Source organism: Nelusetta ayraudi, unplaced genomic scaffold (assembly GCF_046127955.1).
Source record: "Nelusetta ayraudi isolate G7.1 ecotype Tasmania unplaced genomic scaffold, CSIRO-AGI_Nayr_v1 ptg000048l, whole genome shotgun sequence".
In the NCBI taxonomy this organism is placed as follows: domain Eukaryota; kingdom Metazoa; phylum Chordata; class Actinopteri; order Tetraodontiformes; family Monacanthidae; genus Nelusetta; species Nelusetta ayraudi.
The window spans coordinates 3,845,634-3,870,000 of NW_027466098.1; the positions used below are offsets into that span (position 1 = coordinate 3,845,634).

Below are 24,367 nucleotides of genomic sequence, written 5' to 3' on the forward strand. Positions count from 1 at the left end.
AGTACGTACACGGGAGAGGTGAGTGGAGTAGGCGGTCGTTAATGTGGATTGAGCTCGCATTCTGTTCACACGTCCGTGAGGAATGCAATGCGAAGCGTCAAAACCACCTCCCTGAGGTGGTTCGAGTAATCGGATGACAATACGGATTTGGACTGTTTCCACTTGGTTACTTCGTGTGATTTTTGCCGATCGGAATACGAAAAACGCTTGAAATGACCAAATGCAAACAGGGCCCAAGAGGCAGACTAGAGATGAAAGAGGCTGCAGTGAAAACCCTGCTGTGTGGGAAAAGCCCTGCTAGTGAATCGTTCAAACAGGCAGCATATCATCAAACATCAGAAGCTATTATTAAGTGTCAGTGTCACGACACTGGATGGTTTGGATCGCCATTCATTGCAGCGTTCCTCCAGCTGGTAAATGTTTAATCCTACCTTGGTGCAGAGAGCAGAGTCCCTGTGTCATCAGCTGAGGGAGTCTTTTATTGTCTTTGTACCTTGGCCCTCTTCAGTCTGAGCACATACAGTCACACAAACACAGGACTCCATGAAGTCTTCGACAGGTAGGTAGTCATCCGCAGTGCCAACCCCTGTGCTGTTTTAGTTGTTAACGCAGCTTTTCTTGACAAGGTCCTTAGATTTTTGTCTGATAAGTCAACGCCACCTGCGTCTGTTATTGTGTATATGTATTAAAGTCCTTATTATTATTATTGGCTGTTTCCTCGAATTGGTCTTGAGAAGCTGTTGTTTCGCATCAGTGCTGTGAACTCATTTGTTAGGTTTTCAAACTGAATTTTTATATGAGACAAATGTCAAAAACATAAATAATAAAATAAGGTAATGAAATAAAAAAAAGCATGTCAGCAGATATGTGTTTATTTTGTTGCAGAGAGACTTTTAAGGTAATATACAAAGAGACAGCCTGAGCCAAAGCAGAGTTAAAACTTTGCTCTATTGCCCCAAAAGGGAAAAGATGACAGTCCAACAACCATCCTTTTCAATTGAGTTTTTCATTTTGCAGTTAGAAAAGTAAAAAGCGAAGGTGGATGGATCCAAAATGTTCAATATTTTTTTGCTATTATTCTTTGACTGTGTGGAATTGTGAACTGCGATGATTATCTTCTTGTTTTTATATAACACAGTGACAAAGGTTAATAGATAAATAACTGCAATGTTCCAGAGCAGGTCTAAATAAATAAATTACTGAGAGACGAACAATAACCTGTTGCTAAGCCCCAATCTAAACAATTAAAAAGCACAGTGCATGGAAGGTTTTATACAATATTTATATTGATTAAACTGCATAGCACTCCCTATAGCATCCGTTTATTAAACATTGGTCAGTCACAGAATGATGACTGTTTCGTTAACCTTCACATCACTTAAGAAAGGGTGAGGATTGAGGGTTGTTACTCAAAATATTTTGGTCTAAATTGTCCGTTGTGTAAATTTCTATTGCACAGTCTGCCTACAATAGGCAGTACTGCTGGTTATTTGTTTGCCAGCTTGCAGCATTGTTATTGTTTTTTTTTATTATTATTATTACTATAGTTAATCAAACCTGTTGCTTCAAAGAAATTCTGCTTTGCTTTGTGTTTCGGGGTTAAAGAATTCTTGTGTTGATTTCCTCAGCCGTGTGTCGCTGCAGTTGTACAAGTGTGTTACTTTGTGTGTGTATTTTCTACAGGTGGCAACAATGCAATGGAATTTCCACGGTAAGGAATAATATTAACAATTCATTATGTTGAGATACTGCTCAATCTATACAATCAATGAAACTGTAAGACACATGAAAATGTGTTGAGTAAGTTTCAACACCTGTAACATGTGCTTTGACGTGGACTAGGAAAAACCTTTTAGATTCTGACAGCTATAGGAAAATATGGGAAGATACAGGGGACGACTCACTGGAATCAGATGTGATTATTTTAAATACATGAGGAGGGAAAGACAATGAAACATGTGAGTAGAGACAATATAAAGAGACAATATAAAGGGAGGGAAGACAACAATAAGGAAAGTCAAACCCTGACTGACCGGAATTTGCAGATATGACAACAAAGCATTTTGGGGAAAACGTCTGCTGTTTAATGCGTGTATCAAAAACAAACAAACACATTTTCTTTGCATGACAGTGTTGACAGCTTTGCAAAAATGAGCCAATGGTGTGTTATAGTGTGTACATGTGAAAAAAAAGAAATCAAGTAATTAAAAGGATCAAACACAATATTAGCATTGCACATGAGATATGTGATGAAAAAACAAACAACTAGAAACAGAGATTTTTTTATAAGGTTATAAACGTTTTCACTCCCTTTGAAAAGACTTTATCACCTCAGGAATTAAAACTGCCTTAACTGCTACTGGTGTGACTGTGAGTGCAAATGCTTTTAAAACATATCTTGCTTTTGCTATCGGTCGTGTTTTCAGTTTGTGATACTTTCATTTTGCATGGAGCTTCTCCTTTTACTGAGCAGCCCCCAAAATACCTTTGCAAATTTTACTCTTGGAAAAGTCAAAGTGTGTGAGTCCCTTAAATCACTATGCATTGAGAAGAGAGTAGTCAATGCCAGAAGGATTTTGAACACAGTGCCAGTGCTTGACTTCCATCCAGGTACATTAACAGTAGCATAACATATAGATATTGATTATCTCTAGCGTAACATAGAAAATAAAAACAAAATAAAACCCCCTAAAATCCCTAGAGTTCTTCAGTAGGTCCTTAACAATTGTAACCTGCTGTCCAGTAGCTCTTTCAAATTTTCCTTTGCTTGCCATCAGTTTTACCTTCAATCCAAAGGAAGGGATTGATAATCCAGCTCTGGTCATTGCTGACGACCCCGGTAAGATTTTACTCTAACAAATTTTATGCAAGCTTTCTGCACCCCTTTTGTAGTGTCCTTACTGTGGTAAATGATTCCCATAACATGTCTGTGCAGAGACAGATCAGAGTCTGGTGCCCAGACTCTGTCAACTGAAGCGTTTGGAGGGACAAAGCTTTGGCTTCCACCTGCGAACTCACCAGAGTGGCCAGGCTTTTGAGATCAGAGCTGTGGAGCCGTGGAGTCCTGCAGAACACAGCGGCCTCAGAGATGGAGACCGAGTGCTTGAAGTCAATGAGGACTATGCAATCGACATGGACTTTCACACAGTTAGTGTCCGGAATTCAGTCAGCTATTCCATTGTAGAAAGTAGACAGTTTATTTTCTCTCTTTTTTTGCAATGGACAATGGACACGGTCATGTAACTTGCAACCAATGATCACAGTGAAAGGAAGGGAAATAAAAGTCCTTCATTATTATCGCCACATCATCCTTTTTATACAGACTACATGTTTAGTATGTTTTATTGATTGATTGATCAACTGGTCAACTAATTATTGGAATTTTACAGTCCATGTACCATTTTACCATACAGGACTGTTAACATTGTCATTGTGTGTTGATTGTATGAACTAATTATGGTACAATAATAACAGCATCAACAAATGGTAAATGGAGTGCACTTACATAGCGCTTTCCAGCACCTTCACGGTACCCCAAAGCACTTTACAATGGCCCCTCATTCACTCATTCACTCACACACCAATGGGTGGCTGCCCATCGGGAGCAATTTAGGGTTAAGTGTCAAGATCACTTCTCGAACTAACACTCTTTGGTTTGGCCTTGTCTTGGTCTTGGACATTGCAGTTTTGAGGGAATTTCAAAAACAGGCAGGCTGGTCATGACTGTCAATGTCAATGCCATCATTATTGCACACCTTTCTTCAAACACAACTCGTGAGATGCTTCTATCTTAAAGACATACAATTGCTATAAAATAAGGTGTAAGTCAGGGGTGTCAAATTCATTTATTCCCAAGGGGGCCGGACCAGTGAAATCATGGTATGATAACAATAACGTAAAAATAACAACAACTTCCAGTTGTTTTCTTTGTTTTACTTTGTTTGTGTTCTTTGAGCACTTTACAGTTGCTAAAAGTCGCCAAATGACGTCATTGTCTAATTTGCATAATTGACTATTTGTACTTGATCGCAACGTATTAACACCAGGAAAAGTCACTAGATTTGTCGTTAGCCGCTTTTGACAAAAAAAAAAATTGCTATGGGGAGAATAGCGACTTTTGGGGGGGAGAAAGTCGCCAAGTTGGGAACACTGCTCTGCATCAGCTTTTTATGTTTCGACAGAGACATTTTGGGGCAATGAGGGCAGCCAATAGGAGACGTGAGTGGCTGTAGTGTGCCAATTTGCTCAGCCCCAGTATTGAGTTTGTTTACACAGCAGAAACGATATTGCGACACCAATTGGACACATTTAGAACGGCACTTTCTTTCATTAAAAAAATTGCAGTTTTTATATTTTGCAAAATCATCTCGTGGGCCGGAAAAAAAACAATTTGCGGGCCTGATCTGGCCCACGGGCCATATGTTTGACACCACTGGTGTAAGTCCTCTGAGAGGCAGTGATAGCTGTCATGCAGTTGCTACACACAATATATTTACCTAAATGCAGCCCAAACTTTCAGGGAATTGTAAAGAAAGGCATGTACGACAGAAAGGATACGACAGACTGGGATGGAGCGGGATTTGAACCACAAACCTTTCGGTCATTGGACAACCAGCTATGCCTCCTGAGCTAACAATTGTCCCTGAAAAACAACAACTTTTTATGTTTAGAATGAGCTAGCACGGTATTTTTGATAATTTTAAGGATATGACTGATTAATTAAAGTTGCTCCCATTTTGAAAAAAAACTTAGCAATTAAAGAAATAGATCACTGGGGCACCAAAGTTGAAAATATCAATGGTTTCATTAACTGAATCTTCTGTGTCTCATGACTTGTGTGACAGGTGGTGAGAAAGATCCAGTCCTGCGGGCTACATCTGTTCCTGCTGGTGTTAAGCGCAGAGGAGTATGAAGAGGTCCATTCAGCACTTTTTAATTATCAGTTTGTAAAATAATCGTATTTTCCAAATCCTCACTTTTCATCTTGGTTTAAAGTGAACGCCTCACAAGGAAACTGTAAATCTTCTCTTAAGGGCATATTTATTCCTCCATTTACAGCCCTTGGCATAAATACTCTGAGTAATAGACTAAGAAGCTAAATACAAAGATTGTTGGTAGAAAACACTGGCAAGCCATAGGTGAAACCACTGTGGTGATGGCTCAGTAGTAGCAGTAATAGTAGAAATCATTTTTATTTAGAAGAAGTATTTTTACACTGACTTTCTGAGGTAGAACACCTTTAGAATGCATTTTTCTCCAACCTCTGAGATCAACAGGGCACATGTTGCTCACTAGATATGTCTCTCTCTTTTGGGGATAATTCTTTGTAAACCCTAAATATGTTTTTGTGTGTAAATCTCAGTAGATTAGCAATTTCTGAAATTCCCCCTTTTTTGTAAACTAAATCTCTTCCCCATTGTGACAATATATTTGAACTTCAACTATTTATGTACATTCCCCACTGAAAAACTTTTGTACCCTTTACAAGTACAAACTTAAATGTGATGGAGAATAGCATCAAAAATAATTGTTGGCGCTGTTAGCTGGTGTTGCCCTGTTCAGAGCGTGTCGGCATTGTTTGTTTGTTTGTTTGTTTGTTCAGACCCAAATGGAATAGTGACAAATGGATGCTGGTGTCTGTTGTCTGCAGGCCATGACCAGTGAAGTGAACATGCGGTGGCAGGCTGAAGCCTCGAAAGGTGACACCTATTCCAGACCGAGGCTGTGCCACATCCGAAGAGATCCCAAGCAAAGCCTCGGAATGACCATCTCAGGTTCATCACTACACCACTTTTGTGAAGATACAATAACATAAACCTTAATAGATTTAATAAAACTGAAAAGCGCTGTCAACAATTCAAGTTGATGATTTAGAGAATTCTGCAACACCAACTCTGTCTCCATGTAACTGTGTGGAAACAGATAATTTCTAACACGTCCAAAGGTGACAATGGTGGGCTTTCTCACTGTGTTGGCCCTCACTGATCTGGCAACTTGTCTAGGCTATAAGCCTGCCTCTAACCTGAGACAGCTGCAATAAGCTCCTGCTGCCCAATCACCCTATGTGCAGAATTAGCTGTGTCAGGAATTGGATGTACAGATGAATGCATTTGATGAATAATTTCTGCTCAAGGCACTGCAGTAAAGAAGGGTCAACTATATTCTGTTCTTAGTGGAGTAGACCCTATTACAGTGTGTGAACACTGGTGACATATTTGTGAATGTGCACATTTTGGAAGTGGAATGGTATGGCTGAGTTTGTCAGGCTATGAATCAGAATGAGAAACGTTTATTGCAAAGAAGGTTTAACACTTACAAGGAATTTGTTTTGGTGTAGTTGGCACTTGTAAAACCTCAGCAATACAAAAAAGATCAGCTTACTATACTAAGTACTGTATATAAAAGTATATATATATATATATATATATATATATATATATATATATACATATATATATATATATATATGTATATATATATATATATATATATATGTATATATATATATATATATATATATATATATATATATATATATATATACATATATATATACATATATATATATATATATATATACATATGTCCAGAGGTCCGACGTTGTGGCGTAGAAAGAAACGGATAACAGCTTGTTTTGCACTGATTCCCTGCACTCGTTGTACAGATGAGGAAGAGCTGTGTTTGAAAAATACTTAAGGTCGGGAACTTCATATCGCGGGTCAAGAGTGGCGAGAAGCTGTTTGAAGCCAAGCTTTTCAACGGTCGTTATTGGCAGCATATCCCTCGCTATGCAGCATGTTACTACATGGGTGATGTCCTTATGCCGCTTGGACGCTTTGTTGTATTTACTGCAAGAAGTCTAGTTTGGTCCGCTTTACTTGCTTGGTGCTGGCGCTGGCAGCGGATTCCTCCGACGACGTGGAGCCTGCGGATGCGACTGGTTGAGGTGGTAAAACAACGACTGCAGTTTGCTTTTTGACGGACTTGAAAAAGCCAAAATATTGCCATGCTAGTGAGCTACTGAAAACTTTTTGCGGGACTATTTCCTCCGCCTCTCCTTGCTGCGGCATCTTTCTACAGGTGCTCTCTGTTGTGGTTTGGGAGGGGCGGGGCTTGGTGACGGAGCGTACCTGGATCTGTGTTTGCGATTGGTTGGAGGAAGAAATGACCGTAATATTAAGCTACATGATTGGCTATGATGAAAAAGGAAGTGAAACTTTTTCCATCAAACTTTTTATCGACCCCTTTTTTTCCTATCGCAGCACACGTCTATCGATCGATATATATTGTTATCGAATTATCGTCCAGCCCTACGCCGGAGTCTCGGACATCATAAGTGTCAGCGGAGGCAAGGATGGAGAAGGTGGGGGAGGAGCAGCCACAGCCTCAGGCTGAACCACAGCCTTCAGCATGTCTCTGTGGACATTCCGAGTCCTGTCCGGGTCATCAACAGGAGCAACTGTATAGACCACACCTTCACCAGTAGGGGCTCTCACAACTTGGTGGACCACCGAACTCCAGAGATCTTGGATCTTGTGTCGGCCTCTGACACCATGGTTCCTCAAGTACACCAACTGCCCAACCGGCAGAGGTGCATCCCGGACATGCTGATCATGTCTCTCTTGCGTTTGTCAGCTAACAGTCGCTCACGAGCACGACCTAGAAGGAAGTCAACAGGGAGAAGAGGCTCTTGACCAAATATTAAATAAAACGGTGACTCACCAGTGTTCTGATGTGGCGTGGCATTGTAGCAAAAGAGCACTTGTGGCAGAACAGAAGCCCAGTCCCGCTTCCGAGAGGGTGGCAATGTACGCAGGAGGAAACGTGTGAAACGTTCGATTGAACCTCTCGGATGAGCATTACCAGCCGGATGGTAGGGGGTAGTGCAGGACTTGGAAACACCATACAAAGCACAGAGCTGGTGGATTAAGGTGCTCTCAAAACTTCTGCTTTGGTCTGAGTGCAGACGACTTGGAACACCATACTTATAAAACCATTCTGAGACCAAAACCTGTACCACTGTTGAGGCCCGTTGGTCCCGGATGGGGACAGCCACTATGAATTTGCTGAACACGTCAGTCAAAGCTAAAACATTATCAAACCCGTTCCGAGAAGGTTCGAGCAATGTAAAATGTTCGGGCAGGGCCAAAATCTTGTTTGGCCGGGATGCAAGTAGGTGACCCATGTAACTTTGAGGCACCTGCCCTGTGTCCTTGGCAACTTGACAGCGCTCGCATTGCTGGACCCATTTCTTAATATCTGAAGACATTCCCGGCCAGTAGCATCGCTGCCGGACCAGCTCCGTGGTCCTCTCTGTGCCTTGGTGACCGTGCTCCTGATGGAGCAGATGTAATGTTTCCTGCTTGAGCACAGCAGGCAAGATAATTCAGGGCTCTAGACTAACTTTTTACACTGGTTGCACCAGTGCGCCTAACTTTATTTCTTAGGTGCACCGGCACAAAAGTTGGGTGCACCCAAATGTTTGATCGCATTCAACACTGATTTTTCGGTTCACTTAATTAAAAAAAACAAAACCTGTCCAATACTGACTTGTAAATGATGAACTCGCAATCTGGTCCACATAGCACACATCTGCTCAAGAAATGTGACTGAACAAAAGGTGCCTATAGTGCTTCACTGAGCTGAAATTTAAACCTCAAACATATCGAGATATAATAAAATAAATTAAAAGAACTAAAATAAAAGTGCAAGTGTTTCAACTGAAAATCCTGATAATCTCATGGCGCATCCTGCACTGCAGTCACTTGCTCCTCTGGCCACTTCTTGTAGTTTTCAGCGTTTCAATCCGAAATGTATCAGAACCAGTCGCAAATGCGCTGTTGCCGGCCATGGTCTTTCCGCATTCATTACAGTAAATGCAGTGCATCTTAAGCCCCTGCTCCAATGGCCAAAAAACGTTGTGAAGTCCTGCTACTAATCGGCATTTGGTGGCAGTGGAGCAGGCTCACCGAGCCGCGCTATAGCGCAACATAACGGGTCAAACAACCCGGCAAGCGACCCGGGTAATAATCGGCTGCGGTCGGCACCGGACCGATCAGCTTGCAATGGAATTGGGACACCCGCGATATCACCACCTTTTTTACCTGGATGATGTTGAGCGTTACGTGCGCTAAGTCATAATGTCTCGCCGTATATCAAGTGGCTGGTCGCACCGGTGCGACCTGAGATTTTTCTCAGTTGCACTATGGAGAAATTAGGTCGCATTTGCGACCATTTTGGTCGCACCCTTGAGCCCTGTAAGTTGAAGATACTCTTCCCCCACCGTCGGGATGGAAGACCCGGCAGAAGGGCACACCATTTGCCTTCCCATTGCCGCACAAACACAATTGCCGGCTGAGAAAGCCGTCTCCTCTCGGCAGAGGTGGGAAGAGACTCCTGATGCCAAAATACCTCCTTCAAAAGAGGGTCCTCCTCCTGCATCAAGCGGAGATCGGATGCAGAGTGGGATGGAAGAATGGATGTAACCGGTTGAATAGTGTTGTTTGCGTTGTGTTGATTTTGAGTGGCCCACGCCGTGTTCAACTCTGAAGGGTGTCTCCGTTTATTCTGACAACAGAAAGTGGAACACAAAATCCTCCGTCAACTGCACATCTATATCTGGAGCCCCCTACACAAATGAATTGACATTAAGGTATACAACCAAATTTTGAAATGAAAGTAGACTTCATTGAGGCCCACCTCTCCCACGGAGTACAGGAACAAAAGGGAAGAGGTGAGGCGGGAAAAACTCTTTTGTAGGGGGGGTGTGCCCCCAACAGGTGTCCATAAGGGACTGAAGCTTGGAGACAAACGTTCCACGTTAAACGAAGGAGGCTTAATTGTCAGGTGTTAACACTAATAAATACATTTTGTGGAATTATACAAATTAATATCCGACTTCTTCCACAAATATTATTAATACATAAATGATCCTGTTACATGGAGACCAAAGACTGGAAGGCGGAGACGACCTGACCTGGCTGGATGTTTTGCTGAATACTATCGGGGACCAAGGTGCCAGGCAAAGCTGGAGTGGCATGATGGGGTGCAGGTAAATACTGCCGTGACAGTGAGCCGGCATTCCGGTTGCTGCACCCAGACCAGTACTTAATTTCCAGATCAAAGGCAGCAAGCTCAGCGGCCCACCTATGCTCTGCAGCTCAGAGTTCAGCAGATCGAAGGTGGCTCAACGGGTTATTATCAGTGTACACAATGCATTTGTGCCCCAATGGATACTCCCGAAATTTCTCCATCATGGCCCACTTGAACGCAAGAAATTCTAGCTTCATAGAGCTGTAGTTGGACATGTTACGCTCAGTGGGCCGGAGGCCCCTGCTAGCGTAAGCCACCGGTCTCACACCACAATCCGACTCTTGGGAAAACACTGCGCCAAGCCCACTATGGCTAGCGTCAGTTTCAAGAATAAAGGGACGCGAAAAGTCCACATAAGCTAGTACTGGGGCGGAGACCAACCTCGATTTTAAAGCACTGAAGCTCTCTTCACACTCAGGCGTCCATGCGACCCCCGGCTCCTGACCTGATCCCCTTCTTGCCTTGGTACCTGCAAGATCGGCTACCAACTGGTGCAGAGGCTTGGCTAGCTTGGAAAAGCCATTGACGAACCATCGATAGTAGCTGTCAAAACCTTAAAAAGGATTGCAGCTCGCTGATGTGACGGGGACGCTGCCAGCCAGCCACAGCCTCGATTTTCTTGGGATCAGTAGAGACTCCCTGGTTTGAGATGACGTGTCCCAAGTACGACACATGCTGCTGGAAAAATGCACATTTCTCTGCTTTGGCTTTAAGGCCCTCCCTCTGCAGCTGCCCCAGCACCATTTCCAGCCGCTGCAGGTGTTGCTCAACGGAAGACGAGAAGATGATAATATCATTGAGGTAAAGCAGTAGAGACTGATCCTGCTGATCACCAAACATATGTTGCATCAGCCACTGGAAGGTGCTCGGAGCGTTACAGAGGCCAAACGTCATTCGGTTAAATTCAAAAAGACCAAAGGGGGTGCAAAAGGCGGTCTTGGGACGGTCCTGCTCAGCCATTGGCACTTGATTATACCCACTGGCAAGGTCAAGGGTAGAAAACCAGCGGGCCCCTGAAAGTCTCCTCAATACGAGGCAGTGGAAAGGCATCCTTTCTGGTCTTGCAATTAAGGAGCCAATAATCCACACATAACGGCAAGCCACTGAACCAGAACAGGTACCAGCAACCAGCTTCGTCACCCCACCAGGCATCCGAACTGCTCGCTTTCCTCGGACTCTAACGTCACCCAGGAGGCTGATGGTGACCTGAGCTGAAGACTGGTGGCACTTCTGAAGGGCGGCCACAACTGAACTCAAGGAGGACAAGAGGATATGGAAATTTATCTTTTTTATATTCACTGCAATTTGGATCAGGCTTCATCACTTGAGTCCTATGAGAGAGTGAGTTCTTAAGGTAGCAGGGTTGTTCCATTTGAAAGGTATTGCTTGAAAGTACACCTTGACATTCGTAAGAGAGCACACCTGTTCAGTTTCATTGTTTCCAGTGATGCCAAGGTCATGGGCTCACACATCTCTTTAAGTAAATATTATAGTCTCCCTGATGTTGAGAATAAAGTGGTGACTGTTGTACTGGATTTTGAAAAGATGTCACTGAGTTGTTACTTAAAGAATGACTTTTCTCATTTCTGACAGCCAAGCAACACATTTTTAGAAAGTATTGACTAAGTGAATTTCACACAATATAGAGCCTTAAAAACACATTTTCTTGCACTGAACAAAAACCACAACAGCCTTATTTCTTGTTCCCATGAAATAATTTTTTTGGCCTGCTCTCCACACAATTATCTTTTTTTAAATACATTTAATACATCACACAAAAGCAGTGAACAGCTTTTACGAGTGCAGTTTGGGTCAGTCTGATATGGTCAGTTACACTAAGACAGAGTCTCCATCTTGTCGTAGATCTAGGATTACTGTGTCTGGGTTACAAATCTAACCAGAACTTTTTCCTACATGTGCCAAATTTAAGGGAAACGGGTAAGGGGTCATTTAAGTGGGTTATCCTCTTCATTTGGGTTGAGGATCTGTTTATTCTGAAGGATTTTTATCTTTATTTTTATTGCCCATTTAGCTTTTTCTTTCAGAGAGGGTTGACTACTCATTTACAGAAACTCTTCAACCAATACTCACAGACACCCTGTGGGATTGAATATTTCACAAGGGAAAATAAAACAGTGCAATTGTGTCCAGACATTCCACTTACCAATAACGATTCTCTGACTTGGTTCCGTGAGTCCATTTAGGCCCCGTTTACACAAATACAGTTTTTTCTGAAAACACACAAATATGTTCAACTTGTTCTATTTGTAATTTAATTGTGTGAATGTGTAAATGGAGAAGTTCAGAATGTAGAATGACTTGCAGTTTGGTTTATATTTGTTATTTGTGTTTGGTGTTGCGTAAAGACGATGATGATTAATTATTTTACAGTTTAAAAACTGAAAAGATGCTCCAATGCGTTATGATTAAAAAAAACCCCATTTGGGAAAGCAACACCCAAAAACCCACTTTTTTGGCTGAACATCAATGTGTTATGGTATGTAGTAGTGTTGCTGATTGGTTCTGTTCCACGTGACCCTGAGCTCAGGACTAAGCGGGTATGGAAAATGAATGTTAGTTATTCAGAGGTGCTCTGACAGTGTACCCGAGAGGACACAGCGATTGGGGGTCACAGCTGTCAATCACCCTAGCCCTCCCATTTCCCTTCCTCTACCCAATGCGAGCTGCCTGTGTGACTTGCATAACTTGACTTTGGTAAAGGAAGTGAACGCACAAGCCGTAGCCAACAATCAACTAACAACAAAAAGAGCCTGAACCATTGAAAGATTTGAAAAGAAAACTGTGTGACGGAGAGGAGCCATGAGGAGCAAGCAAAGGGGAACAGTTCCTTGTTAAAACCAGGAAGTGATTTTGCATGTTTCCCTTGCCACTGCCGGTTAGTAAGTTATTTCTTCAAAGTTGCGTACAACATGCACTTGTCCTGTCTTTGAAGCATATTTAATGAGAAATGTCACGTAACACAGTCATCCTTGGAACATTGTTTAAGCTCCCTCCTGCAGCGCAGTACCAGGTACAGTACCCACGTTTGTTTTTGAGAATGATAAAAAATAAACAAAAAACCTGACTCTGTCGCTGATTTTAATTAGCAATGAAGTGCTACAGAATTCAAGAGCCCGGCCGGTGATCTTAGTTGTTGGTCACTTTTGGCTGTAGCGGAACGATGACGTCGTTGCCGCCAGACTCGAAGCGGCGCGCACCTCCGCGGCCGCTTCCCGCCGTGCAGCGATTGTTTCGGCGTCTGGTCCATTTTGTGCCCGAGCAGCTGGCGAAACAGCCAGAGGACAATGAACAATTAGCAAGCGCTGCTGGAACGTGATCGAAAACCTTTGCATCAGTACTTGATATACGCCGCGACTGGCGCGATATTATGATTTAGCGCACGTTACGCTCAACGTCACCCCGTGCGGCAGGTAAAAAAGGTGGTGTTGTCCCGGGTTTCTCGATTCCATCGCAAGCCGATTGGTGCAGAGCCGATTTTGACCCGGGTCGCTTGGCTCGGTGAGCAGATTCCACCGCCACCAAATGCCGATTATTTGCTAAAAAAAGCCCACGTTTTTTGGGCAGTGGAATTGGGGCTATAGTAGAGGACAAGAGGAAACGTGCGTTGCTCATTCACAGGGACGGCATGGAGGTACAGCACATTTTTTTTTACACGCTGCCAGCGTTTGGTGATTCCTACGACGATGCACTGAAGGCTTTAAAGCACTTTTTTGTGCCAAAGCTGAACGTGCCCAACACAGAGCGGAACAAGTTTCGGCAGCTTGTTGGGCACAAACTGACGGATCTACGGCTCAGTATGTAGCGGCTCTGCAGGACATGTGACCAGATTGTGGAGAAGACATCAAAAGTACTCCAGCTCTCATTCCATACCACCGCAGGCTGCTGCTGTTCTCTCCACTGGCCTAAAGGTTGCTGGTAAGACTTGCTACAGATGTGGCTCGTCATCACATTTTGCAAATCATCCAAAGTGCCCAGCCTTGCTGCAATGACTGAACGACAGTGGACTGAATTTGAATGCAGAGAAGTGCTTGTTCAGAAAAAATGAACTTTTTTTGGGGACACATTGTTTCTGCTTCAGGCATCCGTTCAAACCCAGACCATGTCACTGCCATTACAGAGGCTCCACCCCTATGTGATGCTACAACCCTTCCTGGGCCTCACCGTTTGGTATTCCAAGTTCATCCCCGGCTATGCCTCTGTCGTGGAACCCCTTCGTGCTCTGCTTAGAGGGAATTCTGGATTTACATGGACTGATGCTGCCTAAGTAGTTTATTCTCGTATCCAGCACTGACACTGTTTGACCCTGCTCTCCCCACTCTGCTCACTACTGACGCCTGTGACTATGGAACGGGTGAAGTGCTCACTCAGCTGCATGGTGACTCTGAAAAGACTGTTGCATTCGCATCCAGATCCCTCACAGATTGTGAGATAATAGAAAAAGAGGCTCTGCCGTGTGTGTGGTCGACTGAACGTTGGCGCACGTATCTCTGGGGACGGCATTTCACCCTGCGAACAGGCTTCGGAAGAGGTGATATGAGAATTTCGAGGTGGTCAGCTGCCTAATTGCTTCAGCTACACTGTGGAGTACAAGCATGGTCGAGAAAATGTTGTAACAGATTGTTTCTCATGTCTGCCCCTGCCGTTTTCTGAGCCGCAGGAGCTGGAGGAGGACAAAATTGCGAAAGGTGACTGTGGACCTGACAGCTGTTACTACTGAACAGCTACATAACACCTACAAACTTCCCAGTGATGCAGCAAGTGCTCAAACATCTGAGAAATGGCTGGCCCCGTGCAGTCAAAGGCTTTGATCCTGCCCTGCAGCCCTTTGACAGGATACTGGCTGAGCTGGATGAGGTTTTGTTGAGAGGTCCTCACAGACTGGTGATCCCCTTGGCTTTGCAACCACGCACTAAGGTATAGTCAGGACTAAGCAAAGACTGAGAGAGCTCTATTGGTGGCCTGGTTTAGATAGTCATGTTGAGGCTGCCATTAGGAAAAGCCTGCAGCTCTCCCCATTCCCCACCAGAGTGGGGAGAGCAGGGTCAAACAGTGTCAGTGGGCCCATTCCATTCGGCTTCACCAGACTGCCGTTTTGCTATCACGTTGGTGGATTATTACAGCAAATGGCCAGAGGTTGCATTCACGTCCGATGTTCTATCTGCCACTGTAATTACATTACTGTCTACTGTTTTCAGCCGAGAAGGTGTAGTAGGAGGAGATTGAAGAGATTAAACTCACAAAGGAATGAAAACGGGACATCAAATAGATGTGAATGGGTTTTGCATGCAGTTCTTACCCTGTCCACCAGAGGGAGTCTGTGGTAGGTAGGAAGGGCATGTAAAGAAATGAATGATTTTAAAATTTAATATGATTTGATCAGGGCACCACCTGCTTTTTGGTTGTTGACGTCAGCAGGAAACGCCAGAATCAGTCTCAATACCGTTTCAAATTAGCGGGGAGTTCTTGGCGATACGCAGGGATTTGACACTTTAATAAGTCAGTCAAACAACGACATCAGACGTAATGTGCATTTATTTATTTATAAATCATTTATTTATAACAATAGATGGTTCACACAGACCAGTATGACATGAATGTGATCATGAAGATACAATCAGCAACGAACTGTGTGTGTGTGTGTGTGTGTGTGTGTGTGTGTGTGTGTGTGTGTGTGTGTGTGTGTGTGTGTGTGAATAAGACTAAGGAAAGAAAACCTAAACTTAAAGGGCACCTGTGATGCTTTTCCACTTTTCTGAGCTTTAAAAACTGTTACAATGTTGAACCCTATCGTCAAACGATCGAAAATTGGAGGACGTGAGCCCTGCAAATTGTTGGGCATGGTTCTAAACGCTGTGTTCACGGAGATTTTTTCAACACTGGGAACGCAACGACGTAATTGCGTTCCGGAGCTCCTTTCATGGCCAAGCTCAGACACTCTCTCGGACTGGTTCCGCCCTCCCCCGCTCTGCCCCGGAAGTGATGTCGTAATGCGCTGCTCCAAGAAAATGTTTTTTCAGTGTCAGGGAAATTAAAAAAAATAAAATAAAAAATACCGAGCGACTACTGAAGCACCAAGGACCACAACCGTCGGAGTGGAACGAACAGAGAAAATGTTGGAGGTTTGTTCAGCCTAATGCGGATGCGATGGAACACCGGTCCGGTCGGCAACGGGAGTGAGACGGGCTCGACTCGGCCGGTGGACGATGAGAGAATAGTCAGCCACGGCAATATTTGAAAACATGTATGAGGACTGTGAGTGTATTGTGACCCCAAGCAACATTAGTTTTAAGACTACTTGCAACGTACAACCGCTGAATCGTGTTGATGAACTGTTAGTCACCACCGCTAACTCCGTGCTCTGCTTGTTATGTGTGTTGTGTTCGCTGGCAGCGAAACTGCAGACGCAGCGATTTTGACTCGCAAGTTTCACTCCTCATAGCGATGTTCACGCTGCCAGCATGTTAACATGGGTTGTATAGAGCTCTTCCTGCTTTGTGCTTGGTGTGGACTTAAGTTGTGCAGATATTCTTGTCTAATATTAAACGACTCTATGACTGAAGTGATCGTTTCAGCGTACATATTTTCTCTGCTAGGACAGTGTTTTGATACAAGTCAACAGTATGAAACGAAATCATTCTAAGCCCTATTAAAATGCCTCGCAAAAATACAAAACAAAAACACGGTCAGTACACAAAGTAAAATATATTTCCGGGGACACAGAAGGCACAAAAAACGTCCAGGGACCTTCGGTCCGCCTTGCGGCCGTAACTCAGCCCTCGCTGGGTCCCTACGAAGCTGGATTAGCCGGTAAACAGCTGCTAAAGGGTGAAGCCTTCACGACGGTAAGTGTTTAAATTGTGCCGGTTTCGTAACGTTTGCCGTTTACTCTTCACTTCCGCACCAGTAAACTGAGGAAGTGAGGCTCAGCAGCCGAAGGGTGTGACCAATCACAGCGGAGTGGGCTGGGCGGGGGCGTACACCGGCAAGGCTGGGGTGGAGTGAAGTGAAACAGAGCGTTTTCGCGGGACGAGGAAACGAGCCACGAGATACGCAAATCTAAAAAGCTTTCAGCGCGGAAAATCATGTGTTGCTGCTCTGGAGGGGCCAGATATCAAATACAAAAGCCCAAAAATTACTTTGTCACTTTAAGCTAAAAGTGACAAAAAAAAAAAGAAGAAATATAAAAAGGTTTCCGCTTGACTACTAGACTTGTTATGGCTAAGTCTAGCAAAAATTTAAATATATTTGTAATATATTTTGGCCAAGTTAATGGTTTAACTGATGCACGCCAAACTCATGGGACAGCGAGTGAGTTGGTCCTGTGCAGTACCGTTCGGGTCCGGTACCGCGCAGGAAGCTTGGATTAGCACACCATTGAGGTTGAATTGCCCGTTCTGCTCTGTCCTGCAGGTGGCTTCACTGGCGTTTTGGCATCCGAGTAGAGTCTTTCTTCGCAACTGGTTGTGATTTTGGTGATCAAACAACTTGGAAGGAAAAACTGCTTGGCTGGTCCAAAAAGAAAAATTGTAAAAATCACAATCTCAGGGCTGAGAATTAGCCAGTTGAGATGGGGTAAGAATAATAATAATAATAATAATAATAATAATAATAATAATAATAATAATAATAATAATAATGGTCACTGGACGAGGCTGAGTTGTTTCTGCTACTATTTTAATATGATTAAAATTGGCCTTTTGCCAGAAATTCAAAAAAAATAAGTTGCCAAAAAATAGAATAAAGAAAAATGACTGAGACAAAAACCAGACTGCACACAAGACAAAAACTAAACCTAAAAACAAGATTGGAACTAGACCGAAACAAAGGAACTGAATTCACTGGTATAACTTGGAGAGGAGGGTGGTCTTTTGAACTCCAAGAACCAATGAAAAGGCAGTTCCAACATTAAAACCGATGGGTCGTCTTACGCTATATGCATATACATGAATATGTATGTGGTGTCGGGTCTGTTGCTGATAAAGAAATGAAGCAACAACCAACAGCGACATAAAAGAACAACATGGAGAAATAAAAAACGTGTGAGCTTTCGTATGGTGGATACCTTACGAAAGGTAGGGAACAGTTGGGGAAGATGCAACGTTTCAGAGCACATTAAACCTTCAACATATATTTTTTTCCAAGTATATATGAACCTATCTAAGCATGCAGACAAAAGTAGGAGGATGTTTATTTATATTTAAAAGATAATTAAAAGGTTTAATAGATTAAACATTCAGGCACTTATATGGGCACGTATACAAATATATTTATATAATATGAATAGATGTATGTAACCCTGGTTGTCAATATATAAAGGATATATGTATAGATTGACGAAGCAGTCGTCTAAGCATAACATGGAAAACTGGAATGGTAATGATAGGCATTATGGCAAAGCATGTAACAATGATATGAGGAAAGCCGATGTGCAAAGTTTATTCAACTTTCGATTGATTACTTAGGAATCACTTTCGTAACCCCCTAGGGGACACTCTTGCTCCATCTGAAGCAGCTTGAAAGCCTCCAGGCTTCCTTTAGGAGGAAATCCTAAATGAGTTAATTTTGAGGTTAGACGATTGATTCGAAGTCCATTAATACTTTATTTTCGATGGTGGTTACGGATATGTGACCTCCAGATGTCTCTGTGGAAGGGAAAATAGAGTTTTTAACATTGTCTTATATTGAGTTGTTCAGTACTATCTGTGTTGAGGAGGTCCTTCGGAATGTCCTGCTGAGAGATAAAGGTCATAGAACTGGCGCTGGCCGCAAGTGGTACTAGGTCACCTGAGAATGTTTCGAAGTTGACTCCCAACTGTGATTTGTGGGTGAAAGGGTTTTCCTAGAGTGTGCGTTTTATAGTCTCAAGATCTCAAATGGGATCTTGTCATCGAAAGAGGAGCATCACAGCCAATCAGGTACCACCTCTAGTTCCCTCCCAGTGTGGTTCACCGAAGGGCCATGCTGCAATAAATTCCAAGTGTCCTGCGAGAACAACAAGTTCTCCCTCCCAATGCGTCAACCGCCTGATGAACGGTCAGAGTCCCACATCGTCACAGTCGACGCCTTAGGTACCCGTTTTTCGTCGTTTTCCGATGAGTTGGGCAACCCCACACACTTACATAGGAATCTCACATCGTCCGATAGAAATGCCACGGGAGGCATACGAGGCGTCAACAATCTCTACGTTGTCATGGCAACGTGATCGCGGAACTCCGTTTACGCTTACAGCACTTCTGGTTTAGGTACAAAATCTGTCCAGCCTACGGAATCTGTCCGGGGTCTAGTGGCAACACTATTAGGACAAACTACATCGCGCTTAGATAGATAGATATATCAATATAACATAGATATAACATTTTCTATCTATGTATCCATCTATCATTCGTTTGTTTGTAATTTGTCCTAATAGAGTTGCTGTATGCAACGCCGTCGACAATCGCCGAACCCCTGAACAGATCTCGTAGCCTTACAGACACCACTAAGCCAATGACAGTTTGCCATGTCATTGAAATTGACAGAAATTGTTACTGAAATCGCCGGAAATGGCGGACCCCAGACAGATTCCTTAGGCCGGACAGACTTGGTACCTACACCAGCAAAACACCTTAAAGACCGTCTTATGTAGACTACATATATATATATATATATATATATATACATATATATATATATATATATATGTATATATATATATATATAAATATTGTGTACACACACACACAAATGCGCGCCGTAAAAAAGCTGAGTGTGACTACAAGTTGAATATGACTACAAACTATGTTGGGTAGATTTTACGTCGTCACCCCCCAAATAGGCGAGAATGTGCTTATGTTGTCATTTCATGTTGTTTATATGTATTCAACAAAGTAAACAGTCCGATTTCTCCATTATAAAATGTTTTTAAAATAAAGCGGCTGAAATCATTCGAAAGCTTTGTGATGGTGGCATCATAAGTAATGTCACCGTGTCTAGTAATAGTCTAGTTGACATTGCCTAACTTTAGCTTGTCATATTCCTGTACAGCAAAAAATGTGTTGGTATTTGGAAATTACCTCGCTGAACAAAACCTATAAATATCATAAACTTGTGTTTGCTCTTATTTTCTGACATAATCAAAAACACAATGCAAATATGCCATTAACTGTCTATTTCGGGAAGCAGAAACTTTCAGCTTATGACGTCAGCACTTGCTCTTTATGTTCGTACAAGTTCCAATAAAGTGAAGTTTGTTTTGTTTTTTTAAGTATTTTTGCCATAAGTGCTGTAAGTGTAAACGGAGTTCCGCGATCACGTTGCCAGGACAACGTAGAGATAGTTGACGCCTCGTATGCCTCCCGTGGCGTTTCTACCGGACGATGTGAGATTCCTACGTAAGTCTGTGGGGTTGCCCAACTCGTCGGAATATGACGAAAAACAGGTACCTAAGGCGTCAGGAAGGTGACGATGTGGGACTCTGACCGTTCGTCAGGCGGTTGGTACATTGGGAGTGAGAACGTGTTGGCGAGAACATTAGGTCCAGATGTGGCACTACAAAGGCAACCCCATGCAACTGGTGACTGACAATTGCCCTTCATTTGTGTCTGCCAAGTTTGAGGCCTTCCTAGCAACTGCCATGACTCAAGTCAGGGTAAAAAAGCCAGAAATCAAAAAGAAAGGACACTTGCAGTACACGCGGCCCCTCCAGGTGGTTGCAGAGAGAGCTGCTGCGACCTGCGAACTCTCTGATGGTAAAGTATGGAATGCCATACACTTATCTCATGCTCATTACCCTTTTCATGTGGTGCCCTCACACAGTGATGGTGTCAGAGAACAGGACTGTTATGTGCCTCCTCAGGTACTTCCACCTGCTGAACTGCCTGCCAGGTCCCAGCAGTGTCACATGCAGATTTGTCCGCTAGCTTGGCTGAGTGATTTTGAGACCTGATATGTCTCAGAATAAGTGAAAAATGCACTGTTCTCTGATTGGACCATTTGTTTCCATTTTGATTGATATTTTCAGTGTGATTGATGAACTGTTGCAAAAATCTATGTTCTTTGTATTCCCTTAGTTTCAATTGACAATTTTGCACCCAGCGAGGTTACCAGAAGTTAGTAAAGTAATAATCGCAATGATGTGTTTAAAAAAAGTGACACGTGATGTTGAGTTATCCAGTCAAAGAAGCTAATTTATAGTTTCAGTTTACACTTATTGTGTTAAGTACTATGATTCAAAGTTAATTTCAGTTTGTGGTTCCATGAATATGGAAGCCCATTGCTGCCAGTAAAAAAAAAAAAAAAAAAGCCCTTTGGTAAGTCATAATTATGAGATAAAAAGTCAATATTATGAGATAAGAAAGTCGAAATTATGAGATAAAAAGTCGAAATTATGAGCTTTCAGCTTTACATGCGGTCTGAGGATAGGACGCACTGTATTTGGTGCTTTTTGCATGGATTTTTAGCACAAAAACTTGGCAATCGCTTTGTGGATCTAGCCAAATAGGCTTTGTACTTCACCTCCCAGACCTTCAAATGACGATCCCTGCTCTTCTTGATATGACTTCCAGGTTTGAAGAACGAGTATATCGTGAGCACAATGGCTGACAGCACAGCAGAGAAAGCCGGTGTCCGCACCGGAGACAGGCTGATCTGGATCAACGGAGTTATGACGTCAACGCTAACACAATCCATGCTCAGCAGAACTGTACGAGTCCGTCTTCCTCAGTCAAAGGCCAGTATTGTGAAGCAAGATGTGTGGTTAATATAAGTAACTTCAACTAGAGATGGCAAGAATTAGAGCTGCACTGATTCTGAGAAAATATTCTTAACATAGTGAATTTTGTTGCACTTTTGAAGCCAGCGACACACTTTTACAAAATAAAAGCACGTATTGCAGCTAACTAGCGATCGATAAATAAATAAGCCGCGGTGGGCTAAACTAAGGAGTAATTGTTGACGCGCATGCAAAAATAAATCCAGTCTTGCTTCAAGGTTCTTTTTTATTTACTTTATTCTTTATCACAATGACCTCCGACACTCACACCAAGCCATCCGAGGCGCACAGGTGAATGTCATTAAATAGCGTTGTGGCTACACCCCACCAGTGACAGACACACCCCCTACCCAGGTGTTAAAGAAGTGCACTCACAAATATAAACATTAGAAACTCACAGCTAGGCATGGGCGATATGGACTAAAAGTTTTATCACAATCATTTCTGGCATTTATCGCAATAACGATAAAAGTGACGATAAAAAATATAAAACAATTCAACTCCATGTTTTGTTTTGTTTTGTTTTTTAGACTGCACATATTTGAAACCGCACTCGAAAAAAAAACACGTTCACACGAAGCCGTATTAAAATAAATACATTAAATTAAATTAAATTAAATTAAATTAAATTAAAATAAATCCCGTTTACGCGGATACGCGTCTGGAAACGATGTAGTACCTATGCCTGGCCTGGTGTGGCGCTGCAAGTTTATTCCCTGAAGGCGGAAGAAGAACGCCTGAGGTACACCGTAATTACAGAAGCAGTAGCTCGCTGAAAACAAGCGCCACAGAGAACAGAAAGAGAGATCGCTCTTGAAAAGACGGTGTCGATAAACGACAGAGTTCAACGTCTGCTTCGAGTAACTTTAGAACACAAAGCCTGAAAAGGTCCTCGTTAAAATTGACGCGGAGTTGTGCCAGTAAAAGTTTGCAAACATTTTTGCGTTTCCTGCCTCAACATCCCGGCCCGCCGACCCAAAAGAAAATAAATGAAAAGTAAAACAGGATGTTTGCAAATCGTTTCCGTGGTGTTTATTTTCATTTTGCACAGAATCCACAATCGATGCTCGAGCACGGTGAGTACGCAATCAGCCCCGTGCTTGTTATTGTCCAACACATGAGCTGCCGGCTGCCAGCAGCAAGTGCGTTGCGCACGTAATTACGTCATCAACACGAGTTTATCGTTATTACCGCGAGATGACATATTCTTACCGCTGTGAATTTTATGACGATACAACGCAAACACCGATATATCGCCCATCCCTACTCACGGCTCCTACAGCACATGAGCAACATGCGTTAATGTGCAATAAAATAATTGTCATTTACATTTTTGGTGAGCTATCCCTTTAAGATTTTCACTGTGGAAATTACTACTAGTTTCTATTGGTTAAAAATATATATCTTAAGACTTAAACGTAGAATTAGGGATCAGTAATATTGCTGTGCACAGCTGTGAATTGACACGTTCAACTTGCTTCATAGCGCAGGCCCTGGTTATTTGCATGAAAGTCGTACTGAACGTGTGTGTGACACCTGCAGTGTATCTACCTGTCAGATAAAGAAGAGCGGAGACTCGCTGACAGTGCTCGTCGTTGACAGAGAAAGCGAGTCCTGCTACACCAGGAGGAAGATGCCCATCCTACCCACAGTGGCCGAGTGTCACGGCCTGCCACACATCGCCAAGACCATGGATCTGGAAAAAGGAGAAGATGGATACGGCTTCCTGCTGAGACACGAGAAGCTGGCGGCAAGTCGACGCTTGTGTGAGGAACCACCTCAAAGCACACACTCACAAACCTTGAGTTAGGGTAGTGTTAAGGGTTAAGTGTGTAATATTTGGAGATTTCTGAAGAACAAACAGCGATATCAAGTGGTTACGATGAGGTTCATTCTGTCTTCGTTATTGATAGACGTCATTTCTTGTTTCAAGACAAGATCTTTTTCTAGATGGTCTTATCTTGACATGTTCGGCAGAGCTTCCGCCTTCTTCAGAAGTGTCACACGATGGTATGTGTGATGCGTTTTATCTGCTGATGTTATGGTCAAAAGAAATAACGCCTATCAAGTGGTTACATTTCAGATTGCAGCGTCTTTCACTCGCCCTCCCTCTCCCAAGCTTGCCAGTGGACTACGGTGGCCTGTGCACCCAAATCTGGATACCTCGTCCACCTTCTTCTTTTTGTCTTAAGACACAAACAGTCACCATAAATTTGAAACACGCTGTTAGGCGATCTGGACTGTCCACACCAGGCCTTCTTAGAAAAATCGTGGTGCAAGATGGCAGCTAACTGGGAGCAAGACTCTTGATCTATGTGTATTTTTATGTAAGAGAACCGTTTTTTGGGGAGGAAAACCAAATTACTTTTATTGGACTGCAATTATACACTTTAATTCATGTATTTATGGGTGGTATATTAAGATTCTACCTTTATAAAAACTTATCTATAAATAGGCAATAATCACGTTAATAAGTTGTCAAAAATGATCAACAATGACTTAACA

At 42.9% G+C, this 24,367-nt stretch overlaps 1 protein-coding gene across 2 annotated transcripts in view; it reads left to right on the forward strand.

Annotated features, from left to right (window-relative positions):
- The first annotated feature begins 499 nt into the window (after nucleotides 1-499).
- Nucleotides 500-24,367, forward strand: part of LOC142895067 (Na(+)/H(+) exchange regulatory cofactor NHE-RF4-like) — a 26,798-nt gene continuing 2,930 nt past the window's right edge. Inside the window, exons 1-8 of one of the 2 annotated variants that reach the window (XM_076035830.1) lie at nucleotides 500-559; nucleotides 1,684-1,711; nucleotides 2,778-2,839; nucleotides 2,936-3,147; nucleotides 4,845-4,916; nucleotides 5,651-5,774; nucleotides 21,657-21,793; nucleotides 23,421-23,628. In XM_076035830.1, the coding sequence (XP_075891945.1) occupies nucleotides 544-559; nucleotides 1,684-1,711; nucleotides 2,778-2,839; nucleotides 2,936-3,147; nucleotides 4,845-4,916; nucleotides 5,651-5,774; nucleotides 21,657-21,793; nucleotides 23,421-23,628 (859 nt within the window). In that variant the 5' untranslated portion in view covers nucleotides 500-543. Of the gene's footprint in view, nucleotides 560-903; nucleotides 1,039-1,683; nucleotides 1,712-2,777; nucleotides 2,840-2,935; nucleotides 3,148-4,844; nucleotides 4,917-5,650; nucleotides 5,775-21,656; nucleotides 21,794-23,420; nucleotides 23,629-24,367 lie in introns of those variants that run through there. The other variant, XM_076035831.1, reaches the window with a different exon arrangement.